Here is a 24,542-nt window from a genome sequence, read left to right as displayed (position 1 = left end):
CTTTTTTCTTATTGAAATGTCAATTAAGGTGTCCACTTACATATTCGGTTACTAATTTTTATTTGTTTAAACAAAATTACTTTGTTACAATATAATATTCTAATACCAAAAAAAGTACTTGCGTGGCGTGAAAATGTCTTTTGTGATCTAACTCTTTCAAAAGTACATAAAAATGATTGCCATCAGGGGTGTACATGTAGATTTATTAAATACACCTTGTGCGCCACCTAGGAACCAAATCTAGAACCCGACCAGTGGCGTGCCAGCCGGGGGGGGCAGAGGGGGCAGTCGCCCCCTCTGAAATTTTAGTGAGGGGGCAAACAATATATTTCGCCCCTCCTGAAATTTAAACATTCGAGAAAATAAAATCAAGTAAAATTCTCCTAGTTAAAAATAGTCAAAAAGTAAAATTTTAGAAAAAAGTAACTTTTTAGTTGAACTTTGTAGCTATTTTCCAAGTAAAAAATCCTAATTTTCCTCTGAAATTAAAGTAAGAGGTTATAATAAATATGAAGGCAAGAAATAAATTTAGGTAAAATTGGTAATTTTAGGAAAAAACAAATTTTTTTTTGATTATTACCTTATATAAACCTTATTGTCTTCTGAAATTTAATAAAAGGGCCTATATTGCGTTTCGCCCCTTCTGAAATTTAGACATTCACAAAAATAAAGTCAATTTAAATTAGTAAACTTAAAGGAAGAAAAAAACTTTTTTCAACTTTGAAGCGATTTTCTAAGAAAAAAACTTTATTTAATTCTGAAATTTAAATAAAGGGTGAGTAATGTACTTCGCCCCTCTTGAAATTTTGCCATTCGTGATAGTAATGTCAAGTTAAATTGATAACTTCAGAAAAAATTAACCATTTCGTTTTCAACTTTAAGGTTATTTTCGAAATCAAAAATTACTTATTTTACTGTGAATTTAAATTGAGGGGGCGAATAACGTGCTTCGCCTCTTCTGAAATTTAGCCATTCTTGAAAACATAGTTAAGTTCAATTGGTAATTTCAGAAGACGAAAAAGAACTTTTTCTCAACTTTGAAGTTTTTATAAAAAAAAATGTAAGAAAAAAAAACACTATTTTCTTTTGAAATTCAATTGAGGGGGCGAATAGTGTGCTTCGCCCCTTCTAAAATTTAGCCATTCGTGAAAATAAAATTAAGTTGGTAATTTGGAAGAAAAAAAAAGAACTTAAAAAAAAAAAAAAAAAAAAAAATTGTCTTAAATTTAATTGAAGAGGCGAATAGTGTACTTAGCCATTTATAAAATTTAGATATTCATGAGAATGAAGTCAAGTTCAGTTGGTAACTTTAGACAAAAAGATCCATTTCTTTTTCTACTTTAAAGCTATTTTCGAAATTAAAAACTTTATTTTACTGTGAATTGAAATTGAGGGGAAAATGTAAGAAAAAAAAACACTATTTTCTTTTGAAATTCAATTGAGGGAGCGAATAGTGTGCTTCGCCCCTTCTAAAATTTAGCCATTCGTGAAAATAAAATTAAGTTGGTAATTTGGAAGAAAAAAAAAGAACTTAAAAAAAAAAAAAAAAAAAAAAAATTGTCTTAAATTTAATTGAAGAGGCGAATAGTGTACTTAGCCATTTATAAAATTTAGATATTCATGAGAATGAAGTCAAGTTCAGTTGGTAACTTTAGACAAAAAGATCCATTTCTTTTTCTACTTTAAAGCTATTTTCGAAATTAAAAACTTTATTTTACTGTGAATTGAAATTGAGGGGGCGAATAATGTGCTTCACCCCTTCTGAAATTTTGCCATTCGTGAAAATAAAGTTAAGTTAAATTGGCAATTTTAGAAAGAAAAAAAAAGAACCCTTTTTAAACTTTAGTTTTTTTTTTTTTTTTTTTTTTTAAGCACTATTTTCTTCTGAAGTTTAATTGAGTGATATTTAGACATTAGACCCCTTTTGATATTTAGACACTCATGAGAATGAAGTCAAGTTAAATTGATAACTTTAGGAAAAAAGCACTATTTTTTCACCTTTAAAGCTATTTTCTAAGTAAAAAACTTTATTTACCTCTGAAATTTAATTGAAGGGTGAAAAATGTGCTTCGCCCCTTCTGAAATTTAGCCATTCGTGAAAATAATGTCAAGTTAAATTGATAACTTTAGAAAAAAAGCCCTATTTTTTTTTCTACTTTAAAGTTATTTTCGAAATCAAAAACTTTATTTTACTGGGAATTTAAATTAAGGGAGCGAAAAATGTGCTTCGCCCCTTCTGAAATTTAGCCTTTCGTGAAAATAAAGTTAAATTGGTAATTTTAGAGAAAAAAAAATTTCAACTTTAAAGTTTTTTTTTTAAACATTTTTTTCCTCTGAAATTTAATTGAGGGGGCGAATAGTGTTCTTAGCCACTTCTGAAATTCGGAAATTCGTGAGAATGAAGTCAAGTTAAATTGGTAACTTTTGAAAAAAAGTACTGTTTTTTTTCTACTTTAAAGCTATTTTTGAAATTAAAACTTTTATTTTCCTCTGAAATTTAATTGAAAGGCGAATAATTTGCTTTGCCCTTATTGAAATTTAAACATTCGTGAGAATAAAATTAAGTTAAATTGGTAATTTCAGAAAAGAAAAAAAACTGTCTAAAAAACTTTCTTAAGACAAAGACTTTTTTTCACGTATAACTTTCTATATAATTAAAAGAAAATCTCATCCCAACTTCATCTCTTTTGCCCTTCCCTGGCGGAAAGAGTAATAAAATGCAACCTTCACTGATAAAAATTGGTTTCAAAGCCACCCCTGACGTTCAACAATTTCCTTTCCACCCACTTTGGCATATAATTCTGGTGGCCAAACCCCCCACAAAGACAGTTATTTGACTCCTCAAAAACAGCCACCTCATGTTACACGCAGTGGGTAAAAGTACTTTGCTTCTTAAATTTTCATTTTTATGGCCTTTTGCTCCTTTGTCCTCTTTTTAAAATGTCAGATATCCACAGAAACATATCTTATTTGGATATCTCTTCGTAAATCGTCTCAAGCAAGCAATTATCTAGATTTTCTGAGAAAACAGGTGTTTTAAGCTTTTAAGGGATCTAAACTGGGGAGGACTTGTTGACATTTTCTCTGGTCTGGTCTTTTTGTGATGAGACATTTCTTAGACTAACGTAAATAAACGCTCTCTGCTAAAAAAATTTTTTAGCTCTTTTAATTACATAATTTAAGTTATCAATTTCAAAAGAAAGCATACTTTTTTATTTTGTTTAATTGTTTTAAATTATTTGGTTGTTTTTTTTGTTGTTGTCGTTGTCGTTATTTTTTTTACATCAGTTTGACAGATTAAATAACAAGGAAACGTAAAATAGATATCGAAGGAGGTAAGCAAATGTTTTCATTTCATTAAATTATTTAATGCTTTAATAATTATGCATTTATGTACTATTTGAATTGTTTCAGATAGTTGTTCGTATATCAAATACATTTAAATAGTACATTAGTTCATGATTTTACCGTCTGTTTGTTGGTGTATGGATTAGTTTATGTTACGAATTTAATTTTTTTTAATTGTTAAATAATATTTTGAATTCTTTTTACTTTTAAAAACTTTGTTTTTATTCGAAAATGAAATTCAACCTTTAATTTTTTAAGAAAATCCTAGTCAATAAAAAAATAATAAATAAAGTACCTTGAAATAAAAAATTTATTTTCGTATTTTCGATTATTCTTTCAACTTTTAGGAGGTACATTTTAATATCGGTTCCTTAAGATCATCAATGTCTTTATTTTATTGAAATTAATTTTCTTCTGCTCTTTTGGCACAAAAGTGATATTCATTGAAGATTAATATACTAAAAATAAATAAATAAAAAGGACCGAAAAACTATTGATTGTAAAAACAGGAAAATAACACGATTGAGAATGCATCATATCAGCTCTGAAAGGTGTTTTCCTTTTTCTAATTTTTTAAATTTACTATTTTATTTTTATCTTATATGATAACTATTATTATATTATGTATATCATATGATTACGTAGAGCAGAACTCTAACACCAAATCTGTTATACATTTACTCTCTCTCTCTCTCTCATGTGAAATAAACCAATTAAAAAAAAACATTATACACCAACAATAATTTGCATAAATAAGGATAATTCGTTTAAATAATGATAATTTTTATTTTAATACAAACAAATTAACTACCATTTTTATTTTTAACAATAAAAATGTTAAAAAATTATTCTTTAAAAAAGGTTTATTAAAAATTTTCATAATATTTTATTATTCTCAGTAATAAAAACTTTAATTAAACAAAAAACTTATTTTTAAGAATGGGGCAATATTGGAGGGTAAAACACATTCCGTAACATAGGAGGGGAAAAAATTATCCGCGTAATTTTTGTAGTCTTTTTTTTTTAATCATAATTTCATAGGATGCTAAAATTGTGTTAATTAACTTCGTGAAAGCTTTTTTCATGAATATTTCTTCTGAGTATTAATTTTCAAAAATTTTAATGCTGAAATTATAAATGCTGTTGATGGAGATTAAAAAATTAATGCGATCAATACTATTGTAATTCATCATTTCTTAAAAATGTGAATATTTCTCTTTATCAATTGAATATTTTTATTTTCCATTTTAAACATGACAATTACGACTTAAATCCAGATAAATTAAACTGGAACAATATGAGAAAAATACTACACATAAAACTACTTAAATTTCATTTATTTTTCCGCATTTTGTGTTATATTATATGTCATATATGTATTATGTGTTATATATATGTTATTGTGTTATATTTTTGTTTATTTTATTTTTCTCTTCAAAAATCCGAAGCAAATAAAATTCATTGTCAAGACAAGCCATTAAAAAGAATTTTTTATTTAGGAAAAAAGCTGTATAACCTTTTTCTTTGGTATTATATTTGCTCTGGAATTTCAAATAAATAAATAGTTCCCTGTCATGATTGTTTACTCATATATGACGTCGCGAATATATATATTTACATGCCTTTCTGATCAGAAGTTTCAATAGGCAAATTATTCAAAAAAGAATCTTCTTTAAAATATAGCCATATTTTTAGGTCCCTGTGCACACTGGAGTAACGTAACTTTATTTTTAGCTCGATGTCAATTATATAACTGCTGAATATTTTTTTTATAGTGGCTTTTTAAAAGGAGAGCATATGTGATACATAAAACCGTAAAACTCCATCCAATTTTTATAAAACGTGTTGAAAATTTTTAATTTGAAATCAATAAGTAATTTCATTTTTTATAACTATATATTAAACAGATTCAAGAAGTTTTATGAAATTGACACTTCATGACTTGCATTATAATTAGCTTGTTGACTAGGGATACTTTATTTAAGACTTTTTATGATTACTTTATTTATTTAATTTTAAGTTATGAGCTTCCATTGCCCATAAGTGATATATGCGCCAGTTTTATAAACTTAATTTATACAACAATACAGATATTTACCAAAATTGTCTGAAAAATTAAGTTTAAAAATAAAAATAAAGTAATAACTTAGTTAATTAAATTAGCTCCAACTGTTATTATTCTTTTTTTAATTTTACAATATCATTTAATCTAATACGTCATATGGTAACCATATTATATATAGACAGAGCTATACTTTCTTCAAAGTTTACATTTTATATTAAATCCATTTTTTGATTTTATAAAACCTTCGAAATACAATTTTCAGTGTCAGACCTGTTAATTCCATCATACCTGTCTTTCTGTATACCGGATAATAATAATAATCAGAATTAAAAATTAACTTCAGAAATTTTTTTAGAATTTTGAAATTTATGTACAAAAAAAAGTTATTTCTTATAAAATAATTTCAGAAAGCTAAAAATATGCAAAAATGAATATAGAAGTATGCACCAAAGAAAAAAATGGGATAATTTACTTTAAGAGTTCGTCTGAAAGAGAAAAAAGAAGTGCCTGGGCAAAGTAGAAATCGGAAGCCATCACCGATTTTATATTTAATACATTCAATGTCAATTTCTCTTCTACTAATCAATTTTCAGGATCTCTTAAAACGAAAATCTTCGCTTAAGTTCCAATTGTTCATGCGATTTCCTGACAATTTTGAGGAATCTCAACTAAAATTATTAATTGTAGCATTTAGAAGAAGCAAACACATATTCATCGTCGACATTGGCACCCAAATCTTAAAAAAAAGTTTAAAACATTGCTCAATTTTATAAAGAATTATTAAAATAATTGAATAGTAAATTATATTTAGTTTTTTTTTGCATCACATTATTTTTACTAGAAAAGCGATAAAAACAAAGATAAAAGAAAGCTATTGTCTTTTCATATTCTAATTGGTCAGTTAAATGTGAAAATTTACGGAACATGTACAGAAACGGCTAAACCGTGCAAACACAAATTATTATTTTGTTCAAATTTAAAAGTTATTTCGTTACTTGAGTGGTGAGGTTTAGCACTTTCTTGTAATATCTCGCATGCTCACGCACTTTTAATTTTTGATTCTGTGCAGTGCAGGTAATAATTATTTATGTACGTGAACTAGCAAGAGGCTAAAGTTTTCTATTTTGTAGCAAAATCAAACAATGTATTGAGCGTAAATAAATAAATAAACAAAGCGAGCACTCTTAGATCAAACAATCGCATTTTCATAGGACTCAATTCGGATAGTTCGGAAACCTGACTTTAAATATGCGAAATAATTAGTGTAAGGGTAGACGATTTTAAGAGTCAGGAAATTTCCCCCACGAAAACGTACTTGCTTTGAATAAACTTTATTTAATCAACGTATGCAGATTCTTGACCCTTAAAATAATGGGATAGCTGTAATCTGGAAGGAAAAAAAAACAGTTCGACAATTTAGTCAGAGCAGTTCGAGCCTTTTTATGTTTGCGATTTGAATATTTTTGTTATACACAGGGCCGACGATTCTAAGGTTGTTCAGTGATGATCAGTAATCTTTTAATTTATTCCTTTTTTTTTGTGCGTCAGACATAGTTTAATGCATTTTTTGCAGGTATACCTGGCTCAGTAATTACGATTTTTGTCTGACATTATTTACTTTCTATATTTAGTCATGTATTATTGAAATGCTTTTTCCGAACATTTTAATTTTCAAACTTCGTAGTTTACTTTGATTATTTGTCAGTTATTTTTAAAAATAATTTTTTTTCGGATTTTTATTTTCTCTATAATAATTTCTATTCCTCTGTCCTTGTTATTTTTCAAACATTTTTAAGCTAAATGGGAATTTTTGTGACCAGTAACTCTTTATTCTCATTAATAAAATAATAAGTCTTAATAAAAACTATGTTATAATACAACAAATTTTTAATAAGTACAGCAAATTTTTCAGATTTAGTCTTTAATAATTTTTAGTAATAATTTTTTTAGATTTCATTTTTATCGGATTTTTGCTTTTACGCTTATGTTAATGATATTTTTGTTAATTGTTTTATCTATATTTTGTTAGAACATTTTAACTTCTTTAAATATATTTCATTCAATTTATACTTGAAAATTTTTAAATATTTTAAAAGTATATAACATACTTTCCCAATATCATTTGGTTTTTCGAAAGATTCTTTTAAATTTCCATTAGTCTTTTTCGCTCTACAATTTTGTTTCGAATAGCTATAATTCAAAAAATAATATTGCATTGTTAAGTTAAAAAAGCACGCAGCCTCTAATATACAATAAAATTTTTGGTTATAATTTTATAATGTGTTTAGATTATACTTCTGTAAATAAGAAACATATTTAAATATGGCGAGCTGGAAATTAATTCCTTCATTTGTTTTAATTTTTTCATCCCTAGTCTTTTATCATGAAAACTTAATATGATAAAGTTAATTCTACTTCGTTAAATTACTGCATATTTATATGTTTAAAATAGTTTTTTTTTCTTTGTATACATTTTAAGCTTTACCTTGGAATTAACCAGAAAAATCAGAAGACTTGTTAAAATTCAAAGTCATTTTAAAATAAGATTTAATTTTAGAAATCAATCTCTTTTACTACTTCATTTATTTTAATGTTTTTATATCTTGTGCTTATCATTAAAATTATGATAAAGTTAATTTTCCATTTTTTTGTAAACTGAAAATTTATATTCATGATTAAATTCAAATCTATGCTAGGATCAAAATTTAAATAACAAGTTATTTTTAATTTAATATGTTTTTGAGGAGCGAAAAACCATTGTATGTCATTATGATTAAAATGTATCGACAAAATGTATTGCTCAGCATTAACAAGTTTAAAGGAGTAAAATTACAAAATTCATTAATTAAATTTCTTACATTTTAATACACTTTTTTTCTTTTTAATTAGTTTCTTATTGATAAATCATTTTTTGTTAACTAAATTGGTGTGGATGTAATAGTTAAATCATCGTCGTCATAAACAACGGAAATAGTTTAGATAATTACAATTAGACAAATTACAAAAAATAATACAACTAACTTTAAAATATTAAATCAAGCAAAGCTTATGACTTTGCATTGGCTCGCCCCCCCAGTCAAAAAAAAGTTGGCACGCCACTGAACCCGACACTCGAAATTTTTGCTCTGTTACAATCGTACCCTGTTACAATTGACCCCACTCTCCCCTACTTATTTGAAGGCTTGTAAACCGACGATAAAATAAATTTCTATGGTTTCATGACTACTACAAGCACAATATATTGTTAGTCAGGAGTCTAAACACTTTCCAACTAACCAGAATGCTCATATTTTACTGCAATCATGTGATAGATTGCAATATAAGTTTAATCGTCTCCTTAATGCTACTAACAGAATTCATTGCTAGAGGTCCATTCTCCATCGAATTTCGACCACTTTCCAGCATAAACAAATAAACAGATACAAAACTAGAACTAATAAAATGAAATAAAAATTCTAAATACTTCGTTTTTCAACGGGGCTAAAAATGAGAAAATAATTCCACTATTGATACACCTCCAACGAAAAAAGCATAAACAGTATTACTTTTATGGATTTGGTTCACATCGCCGACAATCAATTCTCGGACAGATCATATCGCCGACACAATAACTTCACCGACAGCTTATATCACTGACGCAATAACTTCGCCGACAGCGCATTTCGCCTACAGCTCATTTCGCTTACATGATCTCTTCGCTAGTAGCTTATTTAGCCGGACTGAGAATCTTTTTGAAATTATTTGACACTTAAAGTGATTTGATATTGCGATATGTTATTAAAAAAATTTACTTTTTCGATACTTCAGTTATTCCTGAGATTAAGTATAAGCACATTTATGATGTTCTAAGTTTGTAATAAAATATGTTTCAATTTTTGATTTTTAAAATATCCTTATCTAAAAATTATTTTAAAAAAGGATTAATTATAGTTCCTCTTGGAAAATGTTTTTATTGAAAAGAATAGTTCTGGCAATTCGGTTCAAGGGTGATACTTGTAAAAATTAAACTAATTAAGAAAATTGTAAAAAAAATAATTCGACAAAATTATATTGATTTTATTGGTGGAATGATGGTGTCGGATAAATGATGGGTCAGCGAAATGAGCTGTCGGTGAAGTGATTGTCGGCGATATGGACACGGCCCACTTTCATAATAGACCTCTAACACCACCCAATACTACCTTTCCCCTCATGCCTTATCGGTTATCGAAATTTCAACCTCTTTCGAGTTCTCACATTTCAACTTGTGCTATATCGAAATTGTATTGCAAATTATACAATTGTTCCCTAAATGAAATGTTGATAGCTCTCCTTTTTATTATCAATCAAGGTTTTCAATCACCAATTTCCTGCACAGAACTTATGAAGAAGAAATATCTAACGTTTTTCGTTAGATGTTACAAAAATATAATTAATTTATCTCTTTGGATTCGCTTGGGAAATATAGCTTTTAAATTTCGTAGATTTTATTTTATTAACTTAAGCAGTGCACTTTGCAACGCATCCAGTCTTAATGGTATTTAACGGAAACTACGAATATCGAAATGAAAATAATTTACATAGTTTTAATAAGGCTTTTCATTCATGTGTCAGGAAAAATGACAAACTGAAAATTCACATATTTATTGTAAATAAAAATAATCTATAAATGTGTATATATATATGAATTTGTAATATATATGTTTATATATATATTTGTATATAGTATATATTTTTTTAATAAAAAATGCATAAACTTGAAATAGCATTTTTCTCCTATACATCATCCAAATTTACATGGAAAAAAATTACAAATATGATCAGTCTTTAAAATACTAGATTACTGTTTTAACATTCACCAGTTCTCCGTTTTTAACTCCAATAAAGCAGCTTCACCTAATTTTTAGCGTTTAGATTTAACTACGTATTTATTTGACAATTTCGAAAAATAAAGCATTATAAAGTATTTAAAAACAATTGTTCTAGATATAATTATAATATAAAAAAATTAATCTATAGAGCAAAAACTCGAAAAGTTTAAAAATAATACAAATGAAAAACAGAAATTCTTAAAGAAATTTCTCAATTTTTAGGTTACCTTTTTGATAAAACTCATGAAACCATATTAAACACAAAAATATATTTGAACTATTATTATGAATCTGTACACACTGGAAGAAATAGAGAAAAAGAAACTTTCAATAAAAATGCGTTTTTTAAATTTTTTATATATATATAGAAATTCGGATTAAAATTTTTATAATTCGAATAATCGTTGAGTAAAGTCTGAATATCTTTAATAATTGGATTGAAGTTATTCGTGTTTGAACAGAAATTTCATACTTACGCAAAACTTTTTAACGTATGGCCATTTTGTAATTTAAAGAAAAAAATCTATTACTATATTTCTAAAATTGTTACTGAAGTCATACCCAAACATATGAATCTGTAAAGTTCTATAATAGTTTACACAGATAATGATACTACTTTCAACGAACGTTATTATCAGATTAATGTTTTTTAAAACTTACTTTTGTCCGTAGTTATTTAGATTAAACTTCTGACACAAACCCCAAATTGTCTTGTTTACGTTAACCACAAAAAATAATAAATAAACAAATAATACTAACAAGGAGAAAGAAAGAAAATTGCCTCACCACGTGGGTTTATATTTGGCGAGTAATGATCACGCAAACGCTTCGTTTTTAATGAGTTTAAAAAGGAAATCTCAAAATACTACGAGATAAAAATACAAACTTAATTTGAAATTAAAAGTGAAAAAACTTTAATTATAATATTTTATTCGAGTTTACATTTATCATCAAACTAGTAAAGAAATTCAGAAGAAGCCTTAAGTTTTTATTAACAATATATATTGTGAACAGTTTTTCTTCTAAGTGTTTTTTTTAATTTTAATATCATTAATTTAATATTTTCCAGTGCGTTTGGGTGAGATAAATCTTCAGTGCTATGTAAGGGTAAATTATAAATGTATTAAATTTATTGCTATGTAAGGGTAAATTAGAAATATATTAAAATTTATTTTCGAAAACAAAACTGAATTTTAAAGTAAAATGCGTTGAATACGTACAGTGCGAAAAACTACCTGGACTACCCTGAATAATTTATGATCGGATCTTCACGTTCTTGAACTCAATCTTAATGGTTCAAAAGGTGACATCAAATTAATTAGTGAAGACTAGCTAATTAATTTGTGATGGTACAAAATTTTAAGTTACGAAATCAGACACAAAAATACCATTTCTCTCCACATACCTTTTTTTCGACGGATCTGGATTTTTGACTTCTAAATTATAGAGAGAAGCTGCAATTTGGGAAATATGGTCAAAATAGTATGGTCAGGAGAGCGATCGAAAGTTTGGGACCCCTTAATGCAAATTTAACTTTTTACGTATATCTCAAGAACTTTTAAAGCGAAGTGAAAAATCTTTACACACAATTATAAAATTATGCAAAGATTTCCACGTAAAAAATATTTTACAGTAAGCATTTTTTTTATTATTTTATTTAAAAAAATCTTAAAATAAAATTTTTGAATTGTAGAAATGATTTTTTTTTAAAAATCATTTTAAAGAATGTAATTTTACATGGTAAAATATATAAAATTTAAGCCAAATTTGTCAAATAGTTCTTGAGAAATCGAATTTTAAAATTACGGCTTGTTTAAATTTTGATTTCTCAAGCGAATCGATCGATTTCTCTCAAATTTTGTATTTTGCTATGTAAAATTATATGTATATTTGAAATGACGTAATGACGGATATATTTATCGTAAAAAATGACGAAAAAAATGAAAAATGAAATTATCGTAAAAAATTAAAAATGAAATGACGTAAAAAATTGTATACCTTACAATTCAAAAATGTTTTTGACAATTATAAAAGTAAAATAGTCATAAATATTTGCTAAAAACTATTTTTTGCGTGGAACTATCTTTGGCTAAATGAATTTTATAAGTGTGGGGAAATTTTTTTCAATTCGCTCATCATCTTTCATTCGCTCATCATTCATCAAAGGATTCAAACTTTGAACCACTTTCCTGATCAAATTATTGGAATCATATTTCTCAGATTATGGCTCCCCTCTATATTTCGGGGGTAAGAAATCCGAATCCCTCGAGAAAAAAAAGGTATGTTTATTCAGAGAAATTACGTTTTTGTATCTGAACTAATTAGCATATTTATATTTGAGGTAACTCCCACGAACCAGTAAGATTGAGTCGTAAAAAGTGACGATCCGATCTTTAGATCAAAAGTTATTCAGGGTGGTCCGTTTTTTTTAAATTTTATTTTGCGCACTGAACAAGTGCGTTCTTTTAGTAGGTTGCACAATCGACGCTCACTTCTTATAGTATACCGACACTCATTATTTGACTTTTCTCTTACTGCAATGTATATTATTTTAGTCAAATTCTTCGTGGTCAATGTTAATTTTCCATCTACTAACGACTTGAAATATTCGGCAACGTTTTCTAATCTTGCCTAAGTCTTCTTATTTTTATTATTTTAATTATACATACATTTCTAGGCCTGTGTGTTTAATTTAGAATAATAAACCTTTGTCAAATAGTATGACAAATAGCACAATGCAGAGAAGGATAGCACGAAGAGATACATGAAGGTTAACAACGGGATTCAAACCAGCTGCCTCCACGCTATGCGCAACATTTGGCGGGCGATATCGCTCCGCCAGGGGGGACTCTCTTAAATCTTGGGTGTAACTATGTTCTTTTTTTGTCCCGCAGTGGACTGATCGTTAAGACACGGTTCCCAGCAGATCACCGAAGTCAAGCATCACTGGCTGCGGTCAGTGTGCGGGTGGGTGACCACTTGGATTAGTCTGCGTAGGGACCGAGGGTGTGCGGTATTGGTCCTCGTTAAACTGTTCTACCGTAAAGTGCTCGATTTCGCGTGCATGTAGTCGGGCTACCGAAGCGAGGGGCGCCATCCCCTCTGCAGAGGATCAAAATTGTGATGGCAAGTCTTCGGATCATCCTCAGGAATGTTTCCCAGGTCGTCGTCAATAGCCCATTGTGCAGCTCAAGTGCAACGTAAATTAACAACAACAACAATATTTTTTTTTCTTTTCTCTTTTTTTTGCTAACATATAAGCAATTTATACAATACAAAAGATGAAAATGTAGTTGTAGTTTACGTCGCACTAGAGCTGCACAATGGACTATTAGCGAATGCCTGGGAAACAGCCTGATGATGATCTGAAGACATGCTATATCACAATTTTAATCCTCTGCATAGGGGATGACACCGCAATTCTTTCTTATCCAGGGAGCTCCCGCTTTTTTCCTGCTTTGATTTGTGTTATCTCTTCTTTTATTCCTTAAAGGTTTAAAAGCCGTTTTCTATAAAGCACACAATGCTGCATTGGTATGTGTAAATTAATGTTTTATCGGTTGCATACTATTTCGGTCGGGGTAGCCGAGAGTTTAAGAGGTCTGGCTGCCGCAGTCCAGCCCTGGCCGCAGTCACTGAAACATCTCAGTCCTTAAAATCGAATAGCATGTATGAATTTAATTTCAAGGTGAACTAATATCATATAAACATAAAACAAATTTGCCTCAAAATTCAGTTTGAACAAAGGAGTTCAATCATATTTTCAGGTACGAGATTTCGATACTTTTTGATGCAAAAAAGAATAATTTCTTTGAGTTGTATAATTGGTATAAAAAATAATTTAAGGAATATTTTTCACTACGTACGACAAACATTTTCTCAAAGAACCTAGTTAGTAAATAAACTATTGAATTTTAAAATTAGGATTTATATTAGTAATTTTATGCTGACCTAAGACACTATATTTGAAAACTATAAGAACTTTTTTTATTCGGCTAAATTCGAACTCATGCCCTTCTTCTCTCAGTAAGAGTAATCCTTATTTCTAGCTAACCCGCATCAACAAGCTTTATTCTGGAAAAACTTATATTTTTTACTAAGAGGTGTTCAAATATCACGATATTATACAAAATTATTCATATATTATAAACTTAATAATTTTAGACTCCCTTGCCTGCTGGTCAGCAAAAATAAGATAAGACGATATCGAAATTCGTTAAATCATTTATGATGAAGGTAAAATTTAAAAAATATCTAAACCATTTTTATCGCCTTGTGTTTCTAGTAATCGTTTTTTAAATTCTCTGTGTATCAATCAAATAGGCTTAAATGTTTTTAGTGACTTGTTAACTCCTTCAGTAGTGACTCGTTAAATTTCAACAGGATTCTTACTTTTTCCTCACTTACATATTTATCAATTTGCAAATACTAGGAGGTGTACACATTTTTCTCCACAAGTATGTATTAAAGATGGCCATTACGGTACAGTACTCCCTATAAAACTTTATAGTAAAAATATATTGGATACTTATCTCTAATGTCATATTTCTCGTGCAGCTAGTTCTATTACTTGATTAAAAACTTCATTCGCTTCAAAAATATACAAATTGGAAATAACAGTTGACATGTCTCAAGCGCTCAAAAACAGACTCCCATTTTCAAGACTTGCAATGAGAAGAAACAAAAGTGATCTGAAGTATAAAACTTAAAGCTGCCAAGGAAAAATAAAGGTGAGAACCAAAACTAAAAAAGAAACAGTAGCCGATAGAGAAAAGATAAAAAGGTAGGTAAGCAGGTATTTTATTTACGTCTCTCTAGAGCTGTACAATGGGCTGTTGGCGACGGTCTGGGAAACATCCCCGAGGATGATCCGAAGACATGTCATCAAAATTTTGATCCTCTGCAGAGGGGATGGCTCCTCCACATTGGTAGCCTGACTACTTGCGCGAAGTCGAGCACTTTAGTGTAGAACAGTTTAACGCGGACCGATACCTCGCATCCTCGGTCCCTACGTAGGCTAATGATCAAAGTGGTCACCTACCAGCTTACTCACCGCAGCAAATATGTTTGACTCCGGTGTTCTACTGAGAACCATGTCTTTACGATTAGTCCACTGCGGGACGAAGATAAAAAACAGAACTAAAAAAACTAAAGTGGCCGAGAGTGCCAAATCAGGGTGAAATGCATTTCCACGCGCTATAGAGGCCTGGTGAGGAGAAAGGAATCAGCATTTATATGAATAAAATAAGATTCCAGGGTATCAAGATGAGCTGATGTGATGGCGGTGGAAATAATTTTGGCAGTGTCGAAATTGAATTTATGCCAAGATTCCAAGAATGTTCAGCAATTGATGATTTTTTGAATTTCTTGATAACGGACTCATCTATCGTACTCCTTGAGTCTAAAATTTAAATTTTGAGCTTCTGAAACATATCGGCTGTCATTTCCAATTGTTATATTTCTGAAGCGAATGAAGTTTTCAATCAAGTAATATCTTACCACTTCAGTTTCTTCGGATTATTTATTTAATGGTTCGATTATTATTAATTATTATTATTTTTAATTATTATTCTTATTTTTTAAAATAGAAAACAATATTTCTAAGAATAACATCTTACATGAATATTTTAATTTTACAAGCTAAGTAGTACAATAAATGAAAATAAATACCTCTTTAAAACTCCTTTTTTTGGTGATCGAAAAAAATCTATTTTCAAAGGAACCAGAACTCTACCTTTTCCAGATTGAGTCTTAGTTGTAGCATTTGCACTTTTCACCTTTTTTTCTCCATAAAATTTTCGATTTGTTTTAGATTTTTCACACCTGATAGTTGAAATGCATTAAGTAATGTTTGTTCGTTATATATATAAAATTCAATAGAATAATATAAACAAGCAATTCTCAAAAGTAAGTTTTTATATGGATAATTTCGTTTAAAGGGGAACTTATATTTAACTATATCCTAATTTTTTTTTTATTACTTTGAATTTTAATCAAATTTAGTAAACAAGTGCCTAGACCTGTAAAATAAGCTCAGTAAAGTTTAACGCCTTTTAAAAGTTGTTTAAGGTAAAGATTGAAAGCACGACTTAGAGCAGGGATGGGCAAACTACGGCCCGCGGGCCAACTGTGGCCCGTCGAAAGGTTTTATCCGGGCCACGGATAGAATTTTAACTTGCCGATCCTTAACAAATATAAACAATATACATTCATTTTCTTGTCGACTTTGTTTAAAACTATTTCTGTTCCTTCTTTTCTTTAACAAAGTACTCATGACCTCTATTTTTGCTCTACAAAACATAAATTTATGGAAATAGTTAGCACAGACGGCTTCAACTGGTAAAATGTTAAAAGCAGAAGTTCTTTATAGAATAGCAGTAGATTGGCTCCAACTAACGTTTGTCTTTCTCGAGGAGCAAACTTATTGAATCTAATATGTAGCTGAATTGTACTTCACATGTGGCAGACTGTGCATTTTAAGCTCCAACGAGCGGGCAATCTAACAATCATCTGAAGCAGTTGTTTCTAAATATGCTAAAGTTTGAGTTTTGCAAATCATTACCAAGAGCTAGTTTCCTAGTTCTCAAAATCTAATATTTCATGCCCAGGAAATCAGTGCTATTTGCTTAATCTTATATATGTGAACAACAGTTTTCAACTATGAACCTTCAAAAAAATCATTTCAGAAGTAGACTAACAGACAAGCATTTAGCCTCGTTCCTTAAAATAAGCACATCTTACTTCGAACCTCAGTATAAGGAACTTTTAAAAATGAAATCGCAATTTCATTCATCTCACTAAATATTTAAATTAGAACTTGTATATTTCTTTTTTTCCCCTTAAATTATGAAGTTTTTACTTGGCCCACCAAGCATTTTCTCTCTCGATTTTTTGCCCTCGACCAAAAAAGTTTGCCCATCCCTGACTTAGAGTATGATAACTTAGGCATGACATCTAAAAGTAGTGGTCTACACTTATTTATAGAAACTATTCATGTTGGATGAAAATCATAGAATTAGAAAATAAGATATTTTTAAACATTATTCGATAATTACTTCAATAATTTCAGTCAACACAAAATTCCTCATTTCTAAAAGTCCTGCGCCTGATATAGTAATGATAAAATAAATAAATGAATAATCATAAAAAAAAATTTCATTTTAAAAAATAAATTAAAAAAAAAATCAAATAAATTTACTTTTGTTGTGTTCTAAATCAACGGTTTCCAAATTTTTTCCGTCATGGAACCCTAAATAATCACCATTCTTCCCGCAAAACCCGATTTTATAAATAAGAACAATTATGTACGTAATAAAAATTAAAGGACTACTTCATTTTGATTTTTGACGCTTTTTGTATTTCAAAAGAATAAAAAATTTTCATCGGTTTATCATTAATAATCCTTGTTCTTTAATTAAGTTAAATTTTTTTTTTATATATTGTTATAGAATGAAAAAAATAACTGCTATAAAGTTGAAAAGGGTAATTCGGGAAACATATTTTATTAGAGAATTCAGTTATTTTATTTTCATTTAAAAAGTTTCATCTTCTTTTCATAATTGTTGTTAGAGAAATTATAGATATTTTTAAAAAGAACTCCTTTCTCTCACTTTGGCATTTTATTTTAAATAATTTCATAAAGGCAATCAAAATAATAAATAATGGATTATTGATTGGATCTGGATTTAAATGTAATAACAGAATTAAAAATATTAAAAAACTGTTTAAAGAAATCTTAACACTCGGAACCCCTTTTACTCTTTCATGGAACCCCAGAGCTTCGCGAAACATCATTTGCAACCGCTGTTCTGACTGATTCGTTTTCCTACCTCCTCTTCCTTCGAGACAGAGAATATAGTTACTATGAGACCCCTCAAAGCCTAGTGACGGCTCTGGCAATAAAACAAAGCGTATTTATATCTTATAACAAACTAATTGTAGAGTGACATACTTCTCACAATTATTGTTTTTAAAAAGTATTCAAACTCACTTTTTAGAGTCCTGTGAATCTTGAGACATCTTTTTCCACATATCTGCAATTCTTTTCCGAATTTGTTGAGAAGTAAGAAAAGTATATTTAGCTGCGACTGAGCTCCATTGTTTCCGACAAAAAACTTCAAAATTTTCTTTTGAACCATGATTTGTATTGTTCCTTTCCAAAAGCTGACGATGAGTAATGGAATTATTCTTTTGATCAAACAAGATAGTTTTCTGAAATAAATATTTCATAAAAAAAATTTTTAATAGCATAATGAGAAATATGCACTTGTTCTACATACATCCTAAAAATAGCATGCGTCATTTCATATTTAATGGGGATAAATTTGACTTTTACTCAGTTTAAAATTTGAAAAAAAAGGTGTATTTTATTGAAAAACGAATTTACTTTGCAGATTAAAATCAATATATAAAAATGTTTTGAATAATTAAAATGCGAAAAATGTTAAAAAGAATCAAATTTTTCTTTTTATAATGATTGTGTAATAAGAACTACGTATCATAAAGAAAAAATTAAATATTCAGTGATGAAAAAGGAAATGATTTAAAACATTACACGAGAACTAGAAAAGAATTAAAGTGTCAAATATTCGACGAGCAGAGACTTTATCATGGGAATCATTTTGTAAATAACAGCCTCATGGGACCAATCACTTTATTGACTAAAAGCATTTAAATGCAAAGAAAAAAAAGGGTATTAAGTAAAAATACATAACAATTCAATTTCCAACGACAATTTTAAAACGTGCGTTGATTTTAGTAATGCGTTATTGTTTTAAGAACATTAGAATAACAAATATACAAAAACAGAATATGAGCTTAGATCTTAAATTAATATAGTAGGGAAATTATTTATTGCTATTGATTGATTTGAGAAGTTGATTTAATAATATATACTGACTTCTAACTTCATTTTAAATTCGTAAAAATGTCATTTAAATTAATATTTTTATAAATAATGATAACAACTAAATCGGTTGCCACTCGAAAAATAAAAAAGAGAATTTTTATATAATCGTTTGCAAACTGTTCTTTTTTCTTTTTTTTCCAAACAAAATGAATAAATAAAATAAATAAGTGCATAAGTATCTTTGATTGTCGAACCATCAACTTTCTATAATACATAATAAATACATACTAAATTTTAATATCTTCTAAATGTACAAGGAAAAAAAATCGATCCGATATCTTTATAACATATTTCAAAAATAATTATAACATATTTTGAAAATAACTTGTAATTTAACTTTTCATGGATGAAATGAAATTATCGTCTGCCTTTTTTACATGAATAAAAAATAAATAATCCAGTGGCATTTGTTTTCTTTTATCATCTATCTGTTTCACTGACTTGTATATGTCTAAATTAATTTGTTTGTGAGCAACAGGCATGCGTCACAACGAAATTAAATATATTATACACTGGAAGAACGGTTTTATATTCGAATTAATTTTTTAAAAATCTATGTTTTTTATTCTGTATCTTACACGCTATTTCTTAACTCGCTTGAGAGCAGAGTTCCCTGTTCGCCCTCGCTCACCAACCCTGATAATCGCTATCTAATTATTTTTTGGTTTTCCCAGAAACAAAACTCATTCACCTCTATTATAAAATTTAGTTAAACAAAATTCATCACCATCTTTTTTTTTAATCGTTATAGTAGTTTATTTTTATCCTTAGTCTGTGTAGCAGCATCTGAAGAACATTTAAGCATAAGTGTGTAATAGCATCTAAGCTTGTGCAGCAGCATCAATGCGCTACTTTTACGGCAGCATCAATGCGCCACCTTTACGGCACTGATGCTAATCACAAATTCTGTCAAGTGCAACAACAAAAATTTGGAATTTAATTTGGCAAACAATCAAGCACGCATTATTAAATATTGTTTATTTATTGTAGGGTATTAATCAGAAATGAATATTAATTCAGATTCTGATTCATGTTTTATTTATCAGGATAACAGCGGTATCTTTATGGAATTTTATATACGCTTATTCCTATTATTTTATACCAAAATTGTACAGTAAGCGGAAGAAAAAAATTGATCTAATGATCGGATTTTCACGTTCTAAGACTTCATGCTTGGGGGGATGACCTCAAATATGCTAACTAATAAGTGTAGACGATATTTTAAGTTATGAAATCAGACACAAAAACGTACTTTCTCGTATTTGAGGTCATTCCCTCTAGTTTTAAAGATACCTTAAAGAATCGTGGAACGTGAAAATCCAATCCTTAGATCTTAAGTTTTTCAGTGTTGTCCGGCTTTCTTTCTTTCTTTTTTTTTTTTTGGCTCACTGTATAAACAATACAGGAAATAAAAATAAATTTTGTTTCAATTTAACAGAAAGTAAACAGTTTGTATTGTAAACAATTAAAACTGTAATGAAAAGTAATTTAGGTAATAAAAAGAAAAATGTAGGTAAAAAGAGCTATAAAATCGAATCACCTCTACAAATTCAATTTGACAAAGTTTATTCAAATTTGACAAACAGTAAAACTTCGCAAATATGAATTAATTGGATAACGAAGTATCTAAATTTCAGATATAAAACTGTTTAAAAAATATGATAAGTCGATAAATTACATTTAATCTACGTGTTTGACAATTTTGAGGCAAACAATTCAACATAAATGATTATTAATGATTGACCATAAATGATTATTGACCATAAATGACCTTATATGATTGACCTCTATATAATAGGGATAAACCAAGGTGGATTAATCTTAATGAAAATATCCTATTTTCCAAATTATTACGTTAAATCAAAATATTATGCCATAAATTCCCAAATTTTTTTTAGAAGATGTTTTATGTCCAACAACGAAGATATTTACGAATGTTTTATGAGGTAAGGACATTTAAAAGAAAAAATTGTACTTTCTGCTCCTGGTTGCACTTAAATTTCCTTTCTTGCTTTTCGTGGGGAAAAAAATTGTACTTTTTCAACGTTTTGTTGTTGAAGGCGCATTTCCAAGGCGCCTTCACTAACATAACAAACCATAGTTTGTTCATGGCAGTGCACACATAATATAGGAAAAGTAATTAAAAGTGTAATAGTCTAAATTTTTAGACACTCAATAATTTTTTAGAGTTTAATTGTGTGGTGATGCGTGTGTGCGTGAATTAACTTTTCTAAAAATCAATTAAACACAAGAGGTAGAAGATTATAAGATTCTTAGAGTGGTGGGGGAGGAGGGAGGATGTCAGAATTAACATTTGCATTCCCTGTAAATCCATAAAAGTAATATTTTGCTTCTAAATGTTATTAATTTTTTAGGTTAAGTAATTTTAAAATATTGCTTGTTCCACACCATATTAAATCTGCTTCAGTTCTTAAACTGTGAGAGTACAATTTGTTTTTAAATGTAAACAAACTTTTTTTTTCTATTCTGGAAGATATAGTCAAGAAAAAAAAATTATTAGATTGTTAAAAATTATTAAAAAAACTAAATCTTATAGTTTTTTTTTGTACCCAGACCTATTTAATTTGCAGAGTTTATATAAATCTTGATTCTTATTAGGTTTCTGTTATGTTTTAAAATTTAATATGTAAAAATGCAATTTTTTTGTCAAGCGTCATTGGTTTACAAGCTTCAGTGAAATTATTAACGATGTTCTGGGGAAATTTCCATGGTGAATTTTCCTATCCCTTTCTTTTTGAATTTCTAAAAAACGTTTTCCAGAAATCCAAAAGGGAAAAAAATATATAGTTATGCATGATTTTTGAAATATTCCAATGAATATTTTTTCTGAATTGCTCCCCTCCCTTTGAGATAATTACATTTGGCGCCTTCGGAGGAGATAAAAATAAGGTACGCTTTTTAGAATTCCCCCACCGAAAAAAAAAAAAATTAATTACATTATATTACATTTCTGGTAGCATTTGTTTTTATAAACAACTACTAACTACTAACACAGCTGGAGAGAAAAGAAAAAAAAAACCTGTTCCGTTCCTGTTTCTTTTTTCTTCTTCTTTCTAGCATGCTGATAAATAAGTGACCGTGAACTCTCCTCACATCATCCTAGTTTTCATACCTAAAGCTACATAATATGTTCACGGAAGTAAATCATTTCCTAAAACAAATCTGGTGGGCCTTGTCGTCCTATGTCATCGCTACAAAATATGTTATTTGGGAATTTTATCTCAGAAAATGCGGCAGAATTAAGAGGCTTAAATTGGACGGTAAGTCTCGTTCGCTTATTTTTTTAAAATTCTTTCAAATTCGATTTGTTTTAATTCATTTATTGTAAGGAGAAAAAAAAATCCATAAAAATTACAAACGCATTTTTTTAAAACTTTTTTAGAAGTTTTAACTTAATAAAATATTTTAAACTGTAAGCGAAACAATGGTTGATTAAATTTAAATGCAATGTTTCAAAATACAGTTGAATTTTAGAATATTGAATTTTGAGATACGTTGAAATCTATGTTATTTTTCATGTGTGTTATTTTTCATGTTCATTATTTTCCATGCGCATATTTTTCATGTGTCTGGACGATATATTGTATAATGTATCGTCATATTATAAATTTTGCAATGTATAAATCTATGACTGCCGGAAGAAAATTGATTAACTTTTGAAAAACCCATTTTTTAATACGATTATATAAAATAAGTCAAGTTAATATAATGAGATAATGTTTTTAATGAAAATTAAACAAAATAAATAATTAAACAGTGCTATTTTCCAAAAATCTCAGCACAGTTTTTTTATGTCACATTATTTTTTTAAGTTGAATATATTTGACACAGAAATAAACCAAGAGAAGTATTATGTGTAGAATAGAATTATTCACGAAATTTTGTTTTTGGTAAAAGAAGTATCTTAGTTTATGCATTCCTAATACCACAAAATACAAAAACTAAAACTTTTTTTCTTTCCCATATTCAAAAAAAGATAATTATTCAATCTTAAAATCGCTAAGTTTGTTGTTTTTGCATACAAATTTTTTTTGGAACATATAGTTCTGGCATAAAAACTAATAATTTGCACTTATAATGAAACATCTATTATCAAATAAGACAGTGAACTTCACTTTATTTTTTGATTGTAAATCTGGACCGTTACATTTAATGCTTCGAAAAAAGATGATTATCAGGCTTCGGTCGCTATCAGAGAAGAATCATGTTTAGTTGGAATGTCATTGACCTTGCCAGGTTCCTTCGCGCCAAGCTTAGAGGGAATTTTCATTCTAGTAAACATTATTAAAATAACAAAGGGAAAAATTACAAAGATTTTTTCCCTTTCTTTTTTTTTAAATCTCCGGTAATTGGTATTTAATATTATTTGCAGGTTATAAAAGTATTTTCAGATATGCTTAGTTAGTTTATCTGTGAATATATCTGTGCTTTTTTAGATTGACTAAGTTACGGTAAAAAAAAAAAAAAAAAGTTATAAGAAAGTAAATTGCAAAAAAGAAAGAAAAAAGTTGGAAAAAAGCTGCGGAGTGTGTTTAGATGTATACTTATTGAAGGCAGAAAAAATATCACTCATAGAGAATCTAAATTTATTTAAATAACCATCAATATTGGTTTTACGCTTACCAATTTGTTTACTCTTTTGTTTTGTGATTTTGAATTCAACCCAGAAGACAAGAGAATTCTTAAATGAAGAATTAAGCACTGAAAAATGCATAGCAAGGCAATCCATTTCTCAATGATGAAAAACCAATAAATAGTTAACTCTTTCTTATTTGATATTGTTGAAGATATTTTCAGATATTTTATTAGGGACAATAGCCAAGCAAATATCATTCAAATCCCTAATAAACAGACAAATAGCCAAGAAAAAAAAAAGAAAAAAAAAACAATAGCCCAGACAAACGTGCATCCCCAATAAAAATCTAAAGAACACTATGACTTTAATCTTTTACTATTATTCTATTATGTAAATATATTTTTAAACAGACAAATACTTGTCTCTTGAGAAATATTTTATGATGAATAAATATGATTTTGAAATAAATTCATTAATGAAGTCTTAGAGCACTTGAATACTAAATAGACGACTGATCACTTATGAAATTAAAATATTCTTCATGTTAAAAATAATAAAAAGTTGAAAAGTAAAATACGTTGTTGTATAAAAAGTGAAATGTTTTGTTTAAGAATATTTTGTTGGAATTTCGGTAAGTATAAAACTTCGGGAAAAAAACAAAATACATTATACTTACTTAAACATGTTTATTTTTATTATATAATTTCACTTAATAAATTACTGATTCTTTTCAACTGTATTTTAAAAATACAACTCATAAGTAATTCCTTAACT

The 24,542-nt window shown here is 28.3% G+C and overlaps 2 protein-coding genes across 7 annotated transcripts in view; one reads left to right on the top strand and one right to left on the bottom strand.

Annotated features, from left to right (window-relative positions):
• LOC107439483 (uncharacterized) overlaps positions 1-18,434 on the bottom strand; it is a 32,068-nt gene extending 13,634 nt beyond the window's left edge. The window contains exons 1-2 of one of the 5 annotated variants that reach the window (XM_071180140.2): positions 18,254-18,434; positions 15,934-16,086 (exon numbers count right to left, since the gene is read on the bottom strand). In XM_071180140.2, the coding sequence (XP_071036241.2) occupies positions 15,934-16,086; positions 18,254-18,294 (194 nt within the window). In that variant the 5' untranslated portion in view covers positions 18,295-18,434. Of the gene's footprint in view, positions 1-8,876; positions 9,071-10,739; positions 10,900-10,923; positions 11,080-15,933; positions 16,087-18,253 lie in introns of those variants that run through there. The other 4 variants (XM_043042393.3, XM_043042394.3, XM_043042395.3 and 1 more) reach the window with 4 other exon arrangements.
• Positions 13,874-24,542, top strand: part of LOC107439482 (polyprenol dehydrogenase) — an 18,791-nt gene continuing 8,122 nt past the window's right edge. The window contains exons 1-2 of one of the 2 annotated variants that reach the window (XM_043042389.3): positions 13,874-14,030; positions 22,250-22,452. In XM_043042389.3, coding sequence (XP_042898323.2) covers positions 22,320-22,452 — 133 coding nt within the window. In that variant the 5' untranslated portion in view covers positions 13,874-14,030; positions 22,250-22,319. Of the gene's footprint in view, positions 14,031-22,249; positions 22,453-24,261; positions 24,400-24,542 lie in introns of those variants that run through there. The other variant, XM_071180143.2, reaches the window with a different exon arrangement.

Source organism: Parasteatoda tepidariorum, chromosome 1 (genome assembly GCF_982258835.1).
Source record: "Parasteatoda tepidariorum strain Cologne lab strain chromosome 1, Ptep-v5.0, whole genome shotgun sequence".
Classification (NCBI taxonomy): Eukaryota; Metazoa; Arthropoda; class Arachnida; order Araneae; family Theridiidae; genus Parasteatoda; species Parasteatoda tepidariorum.
Note: the sequence above shows the minus strand (reverse complement) of the source record. Positions and strands in the feature narration are given on the sequence as shown.